Genomic DNA, 14,904 nt, shown 5'->3' on the forward strand with positions numbered 1-14,904 from the left:
TAAATAAATAAATAAAGATTTATCACTATTGACTAGATAGACAAAAACCCAGTACTTGGATTCTTAGTTGCATTGACATCAGTTTGAGAGTCTGGCAATACAAGTTCCATAGTTGCTCCCTTCAGCAGAGCTGTTTTTCCTAAAGGCTGGAGGACCTGAACTTCCTCTTTCCATCATGAATTTTACTGAGTACATTCAACAGAAAAGACAAAAATCAAGAACTGGCAAGACACTTGGGGCCCCAGAGAGGTATTCAACAGTTAGTGTTTTTTTGTCACTATCAAACCTTCCATTGTCTCCAGTACTACAAGGGAAATTTTAAATAGTAAATTTTTATAAAGATTAGTTTATTAAACTAGGCACAAGGGCACCTGCGTGTAATCCCAGCAGCTCTGGAGGCTGAGGCAGGAGGGTCACTAGTTCAAAGCCAGCCTCAGTTCTCGAAACACTGGCCAGAGCAATTAGACAGACGAAAGAAATTAAAGGCATAAAAATAGGAAAGGAAGAACTTAAATTATCACTATTTGCAGATGACATGATTCTATACCTAGAAGACCCAAAAGGGTCTACAAAAAAACTACTAGAACTAATAAATTAATTCAGCAAAGTGGCAGGATATAAAATCAACACGCATAAATCAAAGGCATTTCTGTATATCAGCGACAAAACTTCTGAAACGGAAATGAGGAAAAACACTCCATTCACAATATCCTCAAAAAAAATAAAATACTTGGGAATCAACCTAACAAAAGAGGTGAAAGATTTATACAATGAAAACTACAAAACCCTAAAAAGAGAAGTAGAAGAAGATCTTAGAAGATGGAAAAATATACCCTGTTCATGGATAGGCAGAACTAACATCATCAAAATGGCGATATTACCAAAAGTTCTCTATAGGTTTAATGCAATGCCAATCAAAATCCCAACGGCATTTCTTGTAGAAATGGATAAAGCAATCATGAAATTCATATGGAAAAATAAAAGACCCAGAATAGCAAAAGCAATTCTAAGCAGGAAGTGCGAATCAGGCGGTATAGCGATACCAGACTTAAAACTATATTACAGAGCAATAGTAACAAAAACAGCATGGTACTGGTACCAAAACAGGAGGGTGGACCAATGGTACAGAATAGAGGACACAGAGACTAATCCACAAAGCTACAACTATCTTATATTTGATAAAGGAGCTAAAAGCATGCAATGGAGGGAGGATAGCATCTTCAACAAATGGTGCTGGGAAAACTGGAAATCCATATGCAACAAAATGAAACTGAATCCCCTCCTCTCGCCATGCACAAAAGTTAACTCAAAGTGGATCAAGGAGCTAGATATCAAATCAGAGACTCTGCGTCTGATAGAAGAAAAAGTTGGCTCCGATCTACATATTGTAGGGTCGGGCTCCAAATTCTTTAATAGGACACCCATAGCACAAAAGTTGATAACAAAAATCAACAAATGGGACTTACTTAAACTGAAAAGTTTTCTCTCAGCAAGAGAAACAATAAAAGAGGTAAATAGGGAGCCTATATCATGGGAACAAATTTTTACTCCTCACACTTCAGATAGAGCCCTAATATCCAGAGTATACAAAGAACTCAAAAAATTAAACAAATAACAAAAAAGAAAACAAATAACCCAATCAACAAATGGGCCAAAGACCTGAACAGACACTTCTCAGAGGAGGACATACAATCAATCAACAAGTACATGAAAAAATGCTCACCATCTCTAGCAGTCAGAGAAATGCAAATCAAAACCACCCTAAGATACCATCTCACTCCAGTAAGATTGGCAGCCATTATGAAGTCAAACAACAACAAGTGCTGGAGAGGATGTGGGGAAAAGGGTACTCTTGTACATTGCTGGTGGGACTGCAAACTGGTGCGGCCAATCTGGAAATCAGTATGGAGATTCCTGGGAAAGCTGGGAATGGAACCACCATTTGACCCAGCTATTGCCCTTCTCGGACTATTCCCTGAAGACCTTAAAAGAGCGTACTACAGGGATACTGCTACATCGATGTTCATAGCAGCACAATTCACAATTGCTAGACTGTGGAACCAACCCAGATGCCCTTCAATAGATGCATGGATAAAAAAAATGTGGCATTTATACACCATGGAGTATTATGCAGCACTAAAAAATGACAAAATCATAGAATTTGCAGGGAAATGGATGGTACTAGAGCAGATTATGCTTAGTGAAGCTAGCCAATCCCTAAAAAACAAATACCAAATGTCTTCTTTGATATAATGAGAGCAACTAAGAACAGAGCAGGGAGGAAGAGCAGGAAGAAAAGATTAACATTAAACAGATACATGAGGTGGGATGGAAAGGGAGAGAAAAGGGAAATTGCATGGTAATGGAGGGAGACCCTCATTGTTATACAAAATTACATATAAGAGGTTGTGAGGGGAATGGGAAAATAATCAAGGAGAGAAATGAATTACAGTGGATGGGGTAGAGAGAGAAGATGGGAGGGGAGGGAGGGGGGATAGTAGAGGATAGGAAAGGTAGCAGAATACAACAGTTACTAATAGGGCATTATGTAAAAATGTGGATGTGTAACCGATGTGATTCCGCAGTCTGTATTTGGGGTAAAATTGGGAGTTCATAACCAACTTGAATCTAATGTATGAAATATGATATGTCAAGAGCTTTATAATGTTTTGAACAACCAATAAAAAAAAAAGAATTCAATTCAACAATTTCTTGAGCAGTTTTAGTCCCCAGAGCAAGTAATGTGAAATAAAAGGTGATCCCTGCAATTATCAGATTACTCTAAACTCCAGAAGTTAAGAAATAAGCAAGAAGCTTTAGTTGTAGTGTTCTTGAGAGCAGGAGCCTTCCTGTCTCCTTCCTCCCCTTTCTCTCCCTTCAAGGGAAGATGGCGTCCCAGGCAGCTGGCCTGCAGCTCTGCTCTGCTTGATTTTCCGGCGGGTACTGTCAGGTGCTGGGTGAATGCTGCTGGGGGCACAAGCCTAGATTGGAGATAAACCTCAGTTTCTTTGTTCGCCAAAGGAGAATATAAGCCTTAAAAATAAAACTTAAGCTTTGTTTTTGGCTGTTGAGACTGATCAGATGAACTGAAACTTCTCCTGAAGCACTGTCAGTGGGACTGGGGGCTGGAGGGGAAGCACACAGCCTATTCCAGGTTATCCACTCCTATTGGGCAGGGGCTTGTACACACCCTATTTCCTGCAAAGATGGATCCCGCTCTAAGGCAGATTTTAAAAACAGAATAAGAAGGCCAATGGGATGCAGAGAGCTGAGCCATTTCTGACACTGTAGAGGGATTCAGAATATAGGGGTAAGGAAAGGAGTAACATTCAGTTGGTGGTCTTTTATGGTCAGTTTAAAAAAAAACGATTAGATCACAGCTTAGCCTCATATCAGAAAGGGCTTCTGAGTTTAAATGTACTTGAAGTGTGCATAATAAGCACTAAATTATTAATAGCATTATACAACTGAAGCTATTTGACAAAAATCCCAAAGAAGTTAAAGCCAACTTTTAAGACCTTGGCAAGATTTAGAGATGCAAAATTCCAAACTACCATATTATTAATAAGATTATTGTGTATAGATCTGTTTTCTGTCACTTGCTTCTTAATAATGTTCAAACAAAGGAGTCATAAAATATGGCCATGTACTTGGGTACAAGCAGAGACATAAAAAAGTATTGATCTATACATCCTCTTCAGCACTAGTGACAGAACATTGTGTATTAAAGTTTGAAATTATAAATAATTCCTGACTCATCTCAAGCATTCTCTTTGGTAGGATTTTTTTTAATAATCATTATTTATGTGGTAATGTAGTATATAGTAAATAGTCATTCTTATTTATTATAATATCAAGCTTTGTCAAAGAAGATAATAATATAAGAAGAGTATGGTCTTTACTACAAAGTACTTAATTAGGTTTGTGTACAAGTGTGTGGGATGTATGCTTATGTTTGTTTCAGTTTAACAAATATCTAAAAAGGACCTCTTCCAAGATCTTGTATTATTTTCTGGAAATTGAACAAAATGTAAACTTTGTCCTTAGTGAAATTTAAAACAAAACAACAACAACAACAACAACCCTCTTTAAGTACATCATTGGCACAGGAAACAATAATGAAAACCATTTACAAAAAAGAGCAGTTCTAATTAATATTTTCTTAGGAATTTCATTAGCAAACATTCTTCCAGAAATGTATATGTAGGCAAGGGGAAGTTCCTTGTCTGTTTTGATCTCTTCTCTTCCCTTAGCACATGGCAATGTGCCTGACCTGTAATTCACTCTCATCACACATGAGTGAACAAAAGTGAGTTATGCTTGGTAACAGAAAAAAGCGACCTATACTAGTCTAAACATGTGGCATATAGTTAGGGGATTTACAGTGCTATCTGTAGTGGTACCTTAAGACTACCATAAAGATAACTAGAAACGCTCATGAACAATCCTCCTTTATATCAAGGCCTTGAGAAGTGTGCCCTAAAATACAAGGGAATAAAAGGATTGTTCTTCAAATGTATGAAGGGAATAATCAAAAAGAGTTCATTGTTTTTTTGTTGCTTAGTGCATTTTTCTTCTTTAAGTTCTAATCACTGTCACATGTTAGAAGTGATAAGCTCCAGAGTGGGAAAAAACATTTGGTTAGAAATCATGGCTCATCACCAGCTGTGTTCCTTGGGCAAGGCACCTAATCTTTCTTGGCTCAAATTTTTCACCCATAAAATGAGGGATGTGAACTGGATGATCTCTTTGGTCCCTTTCAGGTCCTAAAATCTTGTAACACATTTGTGATTTGCTCTTTTAATTAATTATATGTCTACAGAGCTATATAATTACATCCTCCTTCGGTGGATTTTTTCTAGAAATGTTTTGTCATGTATTCCACACTATATAATCAGATAATCCAGAGGCATGCCCTCCCAAGGGAGAAAGATATAATTTTTATTGTAATTGGAGGAATGTGGCTCCGGCTTTTTATTTTCATCTTTGTATTGCCAGGGGAGGAAAAGCAGTTTATTTTATAATTACTGTTTTAAACATATCGCAGGACTTTATTTTGATTTGTGGAGCCTTCAGGCGCAACTGAGAAGAACCCATAAATGTAAAATCGTGGTATTTCTATGCCCTTCTTCTTTTGCCCTTCTCCACACTGGCCTCAGCTGCACTCATGTCCTGAGCCTGCCTTGAGGGACCTTCCTCCCAGGACATTACTCAGATACATACTTTCATTTTGCAATTACCATTTCTAAAGCTGAAGGCAATTGCGTGTGTTTCTTCACTAAAATTACAAATATCCACTAATTTATTCATCAAGTTTTTTAACTGTCTACCATATGTCAAGGTTTATTTCCTAGGTATTTGTGATACATTGATAAAAATTAGAAAACTGAGGGGCTGGGGTTGTGGCTCAGTGGTAGAGCACTTGCCTGGCATGTGTGAGGCACTGGGTTCAATCCTCGGCACCACATATAAATAAATAAATAAAAATAAAGGTATTGTGTCCATCTACAACTAAATTCACAATAGCTAACTATGGAGCCAACCTAGAATGCCCTTAAGTGGATGAATGAATTTAAAAAATGTGGTATATATACACAATGGACTATTACTCAGCAATAAAAGAGAATAAAATCATGGCATTTGCAGGTAAATGGATGGCATTAGAGAAGATAATGCTAAGTAAAGCTAGCCAATCCCCAAAAAACAAATGCTGAATGTTTTCTCTGATATAAGGAGGCTGACTCATAGTGGGGTAGGGAGGGGAAACATGAGAGGAATAGATGAATTCAAGATAGGGAAGAGGGGAGGAAGGGAAAGGGAGGAGGCAGGGGATTAGCAAGTTGGTGGAATGTGATGGACATCATTATCCAAAGTACATGTATGAAGACACGAATTGTGTGTCAACCTACTTTATATACAAACTGAGATATGAAAAATTGTGGTATATATGTGTAATAAGAATTGTAATGCATTCTGCTGTCATGATTAAAAAAATAAAATCAATTAAAAAATAAAATAAAATAAATTGGAATTGAAAAATTAAGACCTGCCTTTGTGAAACTTACATTCTTGTGGAAGAAAAGAGGCAGTAGGTTAAGAAAACATAATAAAGAAGTTGTTTTGTTTTGTTTTAATAGATTGAATGTGGATGTAAGAGACAGAGAGGGGTCAAGGATGATTCTAAGATAGAGTTGCCATTTACTGAGATGGGAAAGCTGCAAATAGAACAAGCAGGGCTTTGCTGTGGGGTGGGGGAATCATGGAGTGTGACAGGAGTAGGTATGGGACATTCCAAGTTTGATGTGTCTGGCAGATGTGAAGACAGAGGTAGGTTTTGGATCTGAGAGTCTGAGAGACTGGGTGGAAATATAAATGAAAGCATCTAGACCAGATTCAATTGCCAGAGGAGCAAATGAGTCAGGAAAGAAAAGAGGACCAAAGACTAAGCACTGGGCACTCCAAAATAAAAGTCAGGGAGAAGAGGAGGAGACAACCAAGGAATGGAAGAAAGAACAGACCAGGAAGTAGGAAGAAAACAGAAAGACTGTGATGTCCTAAGAGCCAAAGAGGAATGGCCAGATTATGTCAGATGCTGCTGGTAGATCAAATAGGATGAGAAAATGAGAACCAACATTGGATATAACAACCTAGATGAAAAATATATGTGGATTTCTGCTCTGTAGCCCTCGTATTTCATGAATTCAGGAATCATTCGGTTATTTTTGTTTATTCTGTTAAGAGCCACTCACTGGGTTACTGACATGATTTCTATGATCATTTGGAATGGCCCTTGTTTTCTTGAATGATATTTGACTGTGCCATCTAAAGGTGATTCTGATTACCCACTGCCAGAAAAATGTGGAATAAACAAATGTAGCCATACCTGCCCGATAGCCATAGGAGAGCAGAGCAGCATTACCAGTCAACATGGTCACAAGGTAGTAGAATAAGTTTGATATTCTTTAAGTCATGGGCTAATAAACAGAGTAGAATACATTTTGTATAATTAACTCTAGACAAGAAAGTATTAAAATTATCCTGATGGGTACATATTATTTTAGGAAGAGCCATATAAAAGAAAGAACTATGAAACTATGTTTGCCCCTAACTTTACCAATATTTCTTATCAAAGGATTAAATTATATCTTTGAGAGTTTAGTTTAAATGGAATGTAGAACAATTAAAATGAAATATTTTTGTTATAAATGTTTTTTTAAAAAAGAAATGCATATAGTTTCTGCAAAAGTTTACAGAAGCATTAAAGTAAAAGTTTAAATTTTTAAAATTAGGATACCAGAATCCTTGATTTAATTTGAAATGGCATCTTCCCAAAGACATTACTAATTAGATAAGCTAAAATTTTATAATGAGTTGAAAATTAGGGTCAGAGGAAGTATAAAGGGTAATCATTTACATTTCTGAAATAGAAACTGTATAAAGAGGAATAAAATTATGCCAATTGATCTTTAGCCCCCTAATTATTTAAACCTGTCAGTTTATTCAGGAGTGGCTCCTTTAGTTTGCAGTGATAACTCTTGAAATTGTCACAAAGAACTTGGAAACAATAGTGACAATGAAAGAGAATTCAAGTGTAGTTGTCTCTGCAGAGCATGATTGTTCAGAGGTACTAAAAGTTGTGAAAGAAGAATGCAAAGAAATTTTTCAGTAAAAAAAAAAATTCAAGCAAAAAGTCCATCCATTAGTTGGGGGATTTTTAGTGAACTCTTCCTTTTGTATCAAAAATGTTAAGGATTAGTGTTATGGTGGATAACAGCTTAGAGCTTTGTGATACATTTAAACTACAAAGTCCATGTATATTATATGCCTACACATGTGTTTATTTGTAGTAATATGTATATGTATGTGGACATATATCTGCACATGTATATACACACCCAAAAGTACAATCAATAAAAATTTCATTGTAACACTAAAAAGCCGCATCATCTTGACCAGCTCTTTCTGTAACCAGTCATGTAATCCATTTTAACTAGGTTGTGCCGATATTAAGAAGCAGCAGGAACACTTAAGTTGCTCTGATTCCTTAGTTTGTCTTTATTTCCCATACTAAAAGCATGATGCCTGTGAGACAACTCAGCCAAGGATTCAGGGAACCTCTCCTGCTGGGAAGGCCCAGGTCCTTGCTTTTTCAAGGAAAACCAGAGTTAGAGAAAGGAACAGTGGTTCCCCGCCTCTGTGGTTCTCAAAGTGTGGTCCATAGAACCATACTAGCCCAGACCTTTTTAAGGGATCTCACAGATCAAAATATAATGGTGCAAAATCAATGGTGGACAAGGTGCCTTTGCATGAATCAAGAGAGAGGCACCATATTATACTGTAGGGGCTGTATTCTTCATGGGTACACACTTGTAATTTACTTTTTTTAAGGCAGTTTCTCTTAATGTCCCTCTTAAAGCAGTAAAAATTATTACTTTAGTAACTGTCAACCCTTGGCTCTAAATTACATTAGTACACTAGGTCATGTAATGGGAAAAACCCACAGAGCACTACAGCTTCCTCCCACGGGAGAAGGGCGTCTCAAGGGAAAGAAAGCCCTATGTGATATTTGAGTTGAAGGTTGAATTAGCTACTTTATCACACTGCTTTTACTTGAATAAAACAACTGGTTATTTTTGAGTATGTGGCATGTTTTATTCACAAAATGAATGAAGTGAACCTGCAACTTAAAGGAGAGCAGCAAATATTTGTTGACAGTAATGAAATTCGTATTCTAAAATAATAATTAGAATTTTGGAGAACTTGTATCCATCACATGAGCTTGACAGTTTCTCAATACTTAAAAAATTCTTCTGATGATAGCAATGGTTGATATTAATTACTATGATTTTTTAATATTGTACTGATTTTTTAATATTATACAATGAAATGTGTCAACATTTGGAAGATTGCGTAACTCAGTGATCCATTAGTTTCTAATTACTAATGCATGCTATTCCAGAATCATGCTTGGGTAAAAAGATTTATTTGAAGTATAAGACAGACTAAGGGGTTTTAAGATGGAGTCTAAAAAGTTAATTGGTATGGTTTCCAGATTCCATGTTGCAAGTCTAGGTTTAGTATAACTAAGTCAAGGTTTAGTATAGTCTCAAAAGTGAATATCCATAATAACTTGAAAAGCTATTGAGATACTCCTCACATTTCTAACTACATATATTTATGAGACTATGTTTTACTTGTTCATTTCAACTCAAACAACATATCACAATAGATTAAATGCAGAAACAGATCTTGGAATCCAGTTGTCTTCTGTAGTAAGGTGATATTAAAGAGATTTGCAAAAAGGTAAAATAATGCCATTATTCTAATTACTGTGTTTTGAAAAATATAGTCCTTTTTAATGATAATACATATTGATCTGGATTGATTTTATTTTTATAATGAATTAATATATTTTTAAAATTTCTTGGTTTTAATTTCTAACATGGTAAAAATATTTGTGCTAGTCACAGTCAGTCACAGAATACCTTGTGACAAGAATATATTGTGACAAGAATACATTGTGACCAGAATACCTAACAAGGACATCTTAAGAGGATGAAAGATTTTAGCTCATGGTTTCAGAAGCATCAGTCCATAATAATCTAACCGTAAGGCAGAAACAACATAGTGGAAGGGTGTAGCAGAGGAAAGCTCCTTTGCTTACAGCAGTAGGGAAGCACAGAGAGAGAGAGAGAGAGAGAGAGAGAAGAAGGGACTAAGGCGCAGTCCCAAAGGCCATATCCCCAGTGACCTACTTTCTCCATTCATGCCCTACCTGCCTATAGTTTTCACCACCTCCCAGTAAATTCATTCAAATTATTAATCCATCAAATTATTAATCCACTGATGTGCTAAGAGTCTTTATGACCCAATCATTTCTCCTCTGAACATTGCTGCATTGCCTAACCATGAGCTTTAGAGGGACACTCCAGATCCAGACAATCACAATATTTATAATAGCTGATACTAACACTTTAGGGCTCTCGTGTTTTAGAGCATGAAGGAGTCCTAAGACCAAAAAGTTTGAGAACCACTGTTCTATATTGATACATTTTCCTCCTGAGACTGTCCCAAGCTTCAAGGAATAAGCTTAATTTCCTCCAAGATATAAAGGCACTTATCATCAAAGAGACAACAACAAAATCTGTCAAGGAATAGTAGACTTTGGCACAGGTACTTTGATAATTGTCACTTTCTTTGCTACTAAATAGGATCATCCCATATATGAGCTAAATAAGCATTGCTCCATGAATGGCCATGTAAATGCATTCATCATTTATTCAACAGTTTTGGGGGGCATCTTGTTTTTGGACATTATAGCATTCAAAGTGAAATAAAACAGTAGCTCTTGAAGCAGAACTTGGAAGTTAAGATGAATTAGTCCCTATCTGATTATCACTGAAACGACTGACTGGAACATATTTGGGTCAGTGAGATTGTTGTGATTTATTGATAAAAGAGACCATAAGGTGTCAGGAAAGTCAAAGTGTGAGCTAGTCTGAAATTTTTAGCAGGCGTGGTTTGCCTGCAGTGTCTGTTTTAAGAATGAACACACAAACACACACACACACACAGAGTATCAGTTCTGTTCTCAAAAAGTTTGCAGCCCATGAAGAAATCTTTCAAGTGCTGCAAAGATATCGAGTAGATAGGTCATAGGCGAAAGCATCACGAGGCAGCTGAAATTTTCAACATTGTAAAAGTACAGATGCAAAAGGAAAGCAAATTATTGTTTAAGAAAAGTCATAAGGCAGAGGACAGAATGAATAGCAATATTTTCTAAAGCTATAAACACCAATAAATTCAAAGGAAAAGCTTGGCTTTTTTATCCAGGGTGTTTATTGTATAGTCCTTAATTCAGTGTTAGGGAGGGAAAATCCATGAACCAAACAAGATTTAGGAGACAGAGTAGCAAATGTAACCTTTCCTCTGCCTTATTAGTTAGGACTAAGCAGGAAGGACGGGTGTCGAGAGCTAGATTATTAGATCTAAAGAAGGTTGAAGAGAGTTTTTCATTTTGGCCTTCATTGGCCTCCCTTATTCCTTGCCATAAAATAAGGAAAGAATACTTCTTCCCAGAGTAGCAAGATGATTAACCCCAAGTCTTGGATCACAGTAAAGGCAATGATGATGAGAGTGACAAAGGAGAATGCAGATCAAGAAAAAGATATGCCTCTTTCCCTTTGTGCAGAACCTCATGTGTACCCCATTCACTTAGCTTCTGTCATTTAGACACAATAGGAATTTTATGTTAGTCAGCTTCCTGTCAGTGTAACAAATACCTGAGACAAATCAACTTTAAAACAGGAAAGGTTTATTCTCAAAGATTTATTTACACTTTTGGAGGTTTCAGTGCATGGTTGGTTGACCTGTTGCTTTGGAGCCTATGGCAAGGCAGTACACGATGGTGGGAAGCATGGTGGAGCAAGCTGTTCTTCCCATGGAAGGCAGAAAGCAAAGAGAAGAGGGGAAAGGGCTGGCATCCCAACATCTTATTTAAGGGCATGCCCCCTGTGGCATAAAACCTTCCACTAGACCCCAATCTTAATGGTTCCACCAACTCCCAAGAGCACCACAGGCTAGTGACTAAGCCTTGAATATATGAAATTTGGGGGGGGGACACATATCCAAACTATAGTAAGTTTCCAGGGCAAACTGATTTCTCAGAGGAAAAAAAAAATCAGCATAAGTGAGAGGGTATCAATGGCATATGAAAAGCATTAAGAAATAGAGAACAGAAATCAAGACAAAAGAAAAGCACAACCAGGCATGGTGGCATCTGCCAGCAATCCCAGTGATTTGGGAGGCTGAGGAAAGAGGATCACAAGTTCAAAGCCAGCCTCAGCAATTTAGCAAGGCCCTCAGCAATTTAGTGGGACTCTGTCTCAAAATAAAAAATAAAAAGGGCTGGGGATGTGGCTCAGTGGTAAAGTACCCCTGGGTTCAGTCCCTAGCACTTAAAAAAAAAATCACAGAGAAAATGGGGGCAGGAAGAGAAATTGTGGTACTTTCCAATCCACCAATACCACCAATATGATCTCTCTTAAAAGACAATAACCACATGACAGAATGGTTTTCCTTCCTTGTGGAGGAAATAAAATGTGTTACAAGTAGGGCTAGGTAAAGAAATAACACAAATGAATGCCAAAATGATACTTTAAAAATAGTTTAAAGCAGTAACCCAGGAAGGCAAGATAAAGAGCTAAAGCATTTTATAGGGTGGGCTCTGTTCTTGCTGGCATCTCTGTGTTCTGTTTGAGTCAAGCAGAGGTCCAAGAAATAACTGGGATTTGGCCATGGTCCCTCTGCCCACTGAAGCACGAGTGAGCCTGACTACTAGACAGTGGTTCAGGACAGGTCCTTGCCTTGTCCATGGGAGTCTCCTCATTTCCTCAATTGGTGGTTTTACTTCGTGGCTCATTGAGACCCTGGTTCCTGGACAGCTTCTGGGCTCCTGCAGACCTGGGCTTCTGATGGGCAGAAGCAGCATTTCAAAAGATGGTAAAAGGGTCACTAGTATTATGTCGTGCTTGAAGATAAGTTAATTCACCAGCAGTCTCTCCTTTCTCAGAAACATGATTCCAGTGACAGAATTCCGGCAGTTCTCTGAGCAGCAGCCTGCCTTCCGGGTGCTGAAGCCATGGTGGGACGTGTTTACCGATTACCTGTCCGTGGCCATGCTGATGATCGGTGTATTTGGATGTACTTTACAGGTAGGTACGAGAACCATGGCGAAATGGAGCCAGGGTAAAAAAAAAATGTCAAGTCATTGAAGCTTCTTAAATGTCAAGTCATCGAAGCTCCTTAAAAAGAGCTGGCTGTGTCATTTTTAACCATGTAAACATTAGTTGCTCTTCTCTGTTTGTATATGGCATTTGTAATCATGGCAGGGAGCCTGAGACACATATTTACTAAACTTTTTCTAATAAGGTAAATATGGTACTTGTGAGATTTCGATGATCCCAACTGCAGTTGACTATTGTCAAGTCAATGTCACCAACATCAAAGAGGGAGCCTACCTTTCAAAGTTGACTTTACTGCAGAATATATTATATATTTCCAGAGTGCCATTTACATTGCCAAAACAGAACTTTAGGGGTTTTTTTGCTTATAAAAGCTTGTAAGATTTTCTGAAAGAACTACTCTTTTGGTGAGATATCATTATTTTGTCCAATGTTCAGTTCTGAATTAAACTGTAGCACAATCAAAATGTATTCTACACAGATGCTACTATTCATATATTGAATCTAGATATATTTTGCACCATACTTTGAGCAGATGGATACCTGTAAGTAGTTCGTTTCTAGGGGAGAACTAAATACATTAGCAATCAGGAGACGTTGTATTGCACTATGATACAGATGTCTCCATGGCAGGAAGGGAGTACAGAGGGCTTAGCTTAGGAAAAGAGAAAAGGTAATAGTTGCATTAAAACTTGGAAAACCAGGCTGGGCGTGGTGGCACAGACCTATAATCCCAGTGGCTCGGGAGTCTGAGGCAGGAGGATCATGAGTTCAAAGCCAAACCTCAGCAATAAGCGAAGCACTAAGCAACTCAGTGAGCCCTATCTCTAAATAAAATACAAAATAGGGCTGGGGATGTGGCTCAGTGGTCGAGTGCCCCTGAGTTCAATCCCGGGTTCCAAAAAAAAGACTTGGTAAACCAGCTAGAACTAGTCAGGCAATGGGTGCTAGGTGTGGGAGAAGGTGCCAGAAAGAGGAGAGAAATCTCTAAGTCATGGATGTGAGAAAGAACACAACATCTTTGGGAAATTCAGTAGGTCTGGCACAGATTGGGTGTCATTTGTATGGGAGTCGGCACCATGCCTTTGAATGGGATCACCCAGGAGAAGGTGGTGAGCGAGACTATGTCAGGAACAACACTGAAGAGTGCGTGGCAGAGGAAGGGAGGCTTCTGAGGGAGACTGAGAAACAGTGGTAAGGACAGATGGAAACCAGGCAGGAGGAGTGGCAGAAGCCAAAGAAAAGTGTGATCTGCGACAACAGGCAGTTCTCAGCCCACTCAGACTAAGGAAAGAAAAGCAACACCTGGGCTCTTAGAAATCTTGGTTTTGGTGGTTGGAAAGATAGGTGGAAGTTAAAGGCCATGGGCAGCTGGGCTGGAAGATCAGCTCAAGAGGAGGTAGGCAGTGAGAGAAATAGCTACAAGTAGTGCAGCGTGGAAATAAAGGTCTTGTTAAAGTTGATTTTATTAATAGTTGTCATACAGTGCTCCAGTGTGTCAGGCACTCTTCTGGACACTTTACACACATTTTAACTCATTTCTTCCTCATGGCAATTCTAGAATATAAATACTGTTATTATCCCCATTTATAAATGGGATACCCACAGCACAGAGGTTAGAGAAACCTCCTAAGGTGAGTGGCAAAGCCCTTATTCACACCACACAATTTGGATCCAAAGTCCTTTTTCTTAACCCTGACAACACACTGTCTTTTATTCGGTCACCAAAAACATTTTGCCCCCTTCCCACCTGCCCAAGAAAGGATGAGAAGCTAGAGTCTAAAAGAGAGAAAGAGCAGAAATTAATTTTAACAAAATATTAATAATGTCATAATTTTAACAAAATGTTGTTAAAAAACCTACTGTGTGCCTGACATACTTCTACCAAGAATTATCAGTGAAGGATTAAAAAATAAAAGGTAAAAATCTCCCTTATGGAATTTAAATTCTGCAGGAAAATTAACACGTAAATTAAGCAAGATTGATTAGTAAATTATATATGTCGTCCCCTGGAGATCCCCCAGTGAGTGCCAGAAAGTGGGGATACTACCAAAACCTATGTTTTTCTTTATTCATTTGTATTGTAAATCTTAGCAACGTCTGCATATTATTTCTTTTTCTTTTCTTATTAAATCAAGAATTTTCACTTAAAGAAAGTACT

The 14,904-nt window shown here is 37.8% G+C and overlaps 1 protein-coding gene across 2 annotated transcripts in view; it reads left to right on the top strand.

Moving 5' to 3' along the window:
• Lrrc8c (leucine rich repeat containing 8 VRAC subunit C) overlaps positions 1 to 14,904 on the top strand; it is a 98,775-nt gene that overhangs the window by 48,446 nt on the left and 35,425 nt on the right. For both annotated transcript variants that reach the window (XM_027935092.3, XM_027935093.3), the window contains one exon: positions 12,572 to 12,713. In XM_027935092.3, the coding sequence (XP_027790893.1) occupies positions 12,576 to 12,713 (138 nt within the window). In that variant the 5' untranslated portion in view covers positions 12,572 to 12,575. The remainder of the gene's footprint in view (positions 1 to 12,571; positions 12,714 to 14,904) is intronic.

Source organism: Marmota flaviventris, chromosome 10 (genome assembly GCF_047511675.1).
Source record: "Marmota flaviventris isolate mMarFla1 chromosome 10, mMarFla1.hap1, whole genome shotgun sequence".
Lineage (NCBI taxonomy): Eukaryota > Metazoa > Chordata > Mammalia > Rodentia > Sciuridae > Marmota > Marmota flaviventris.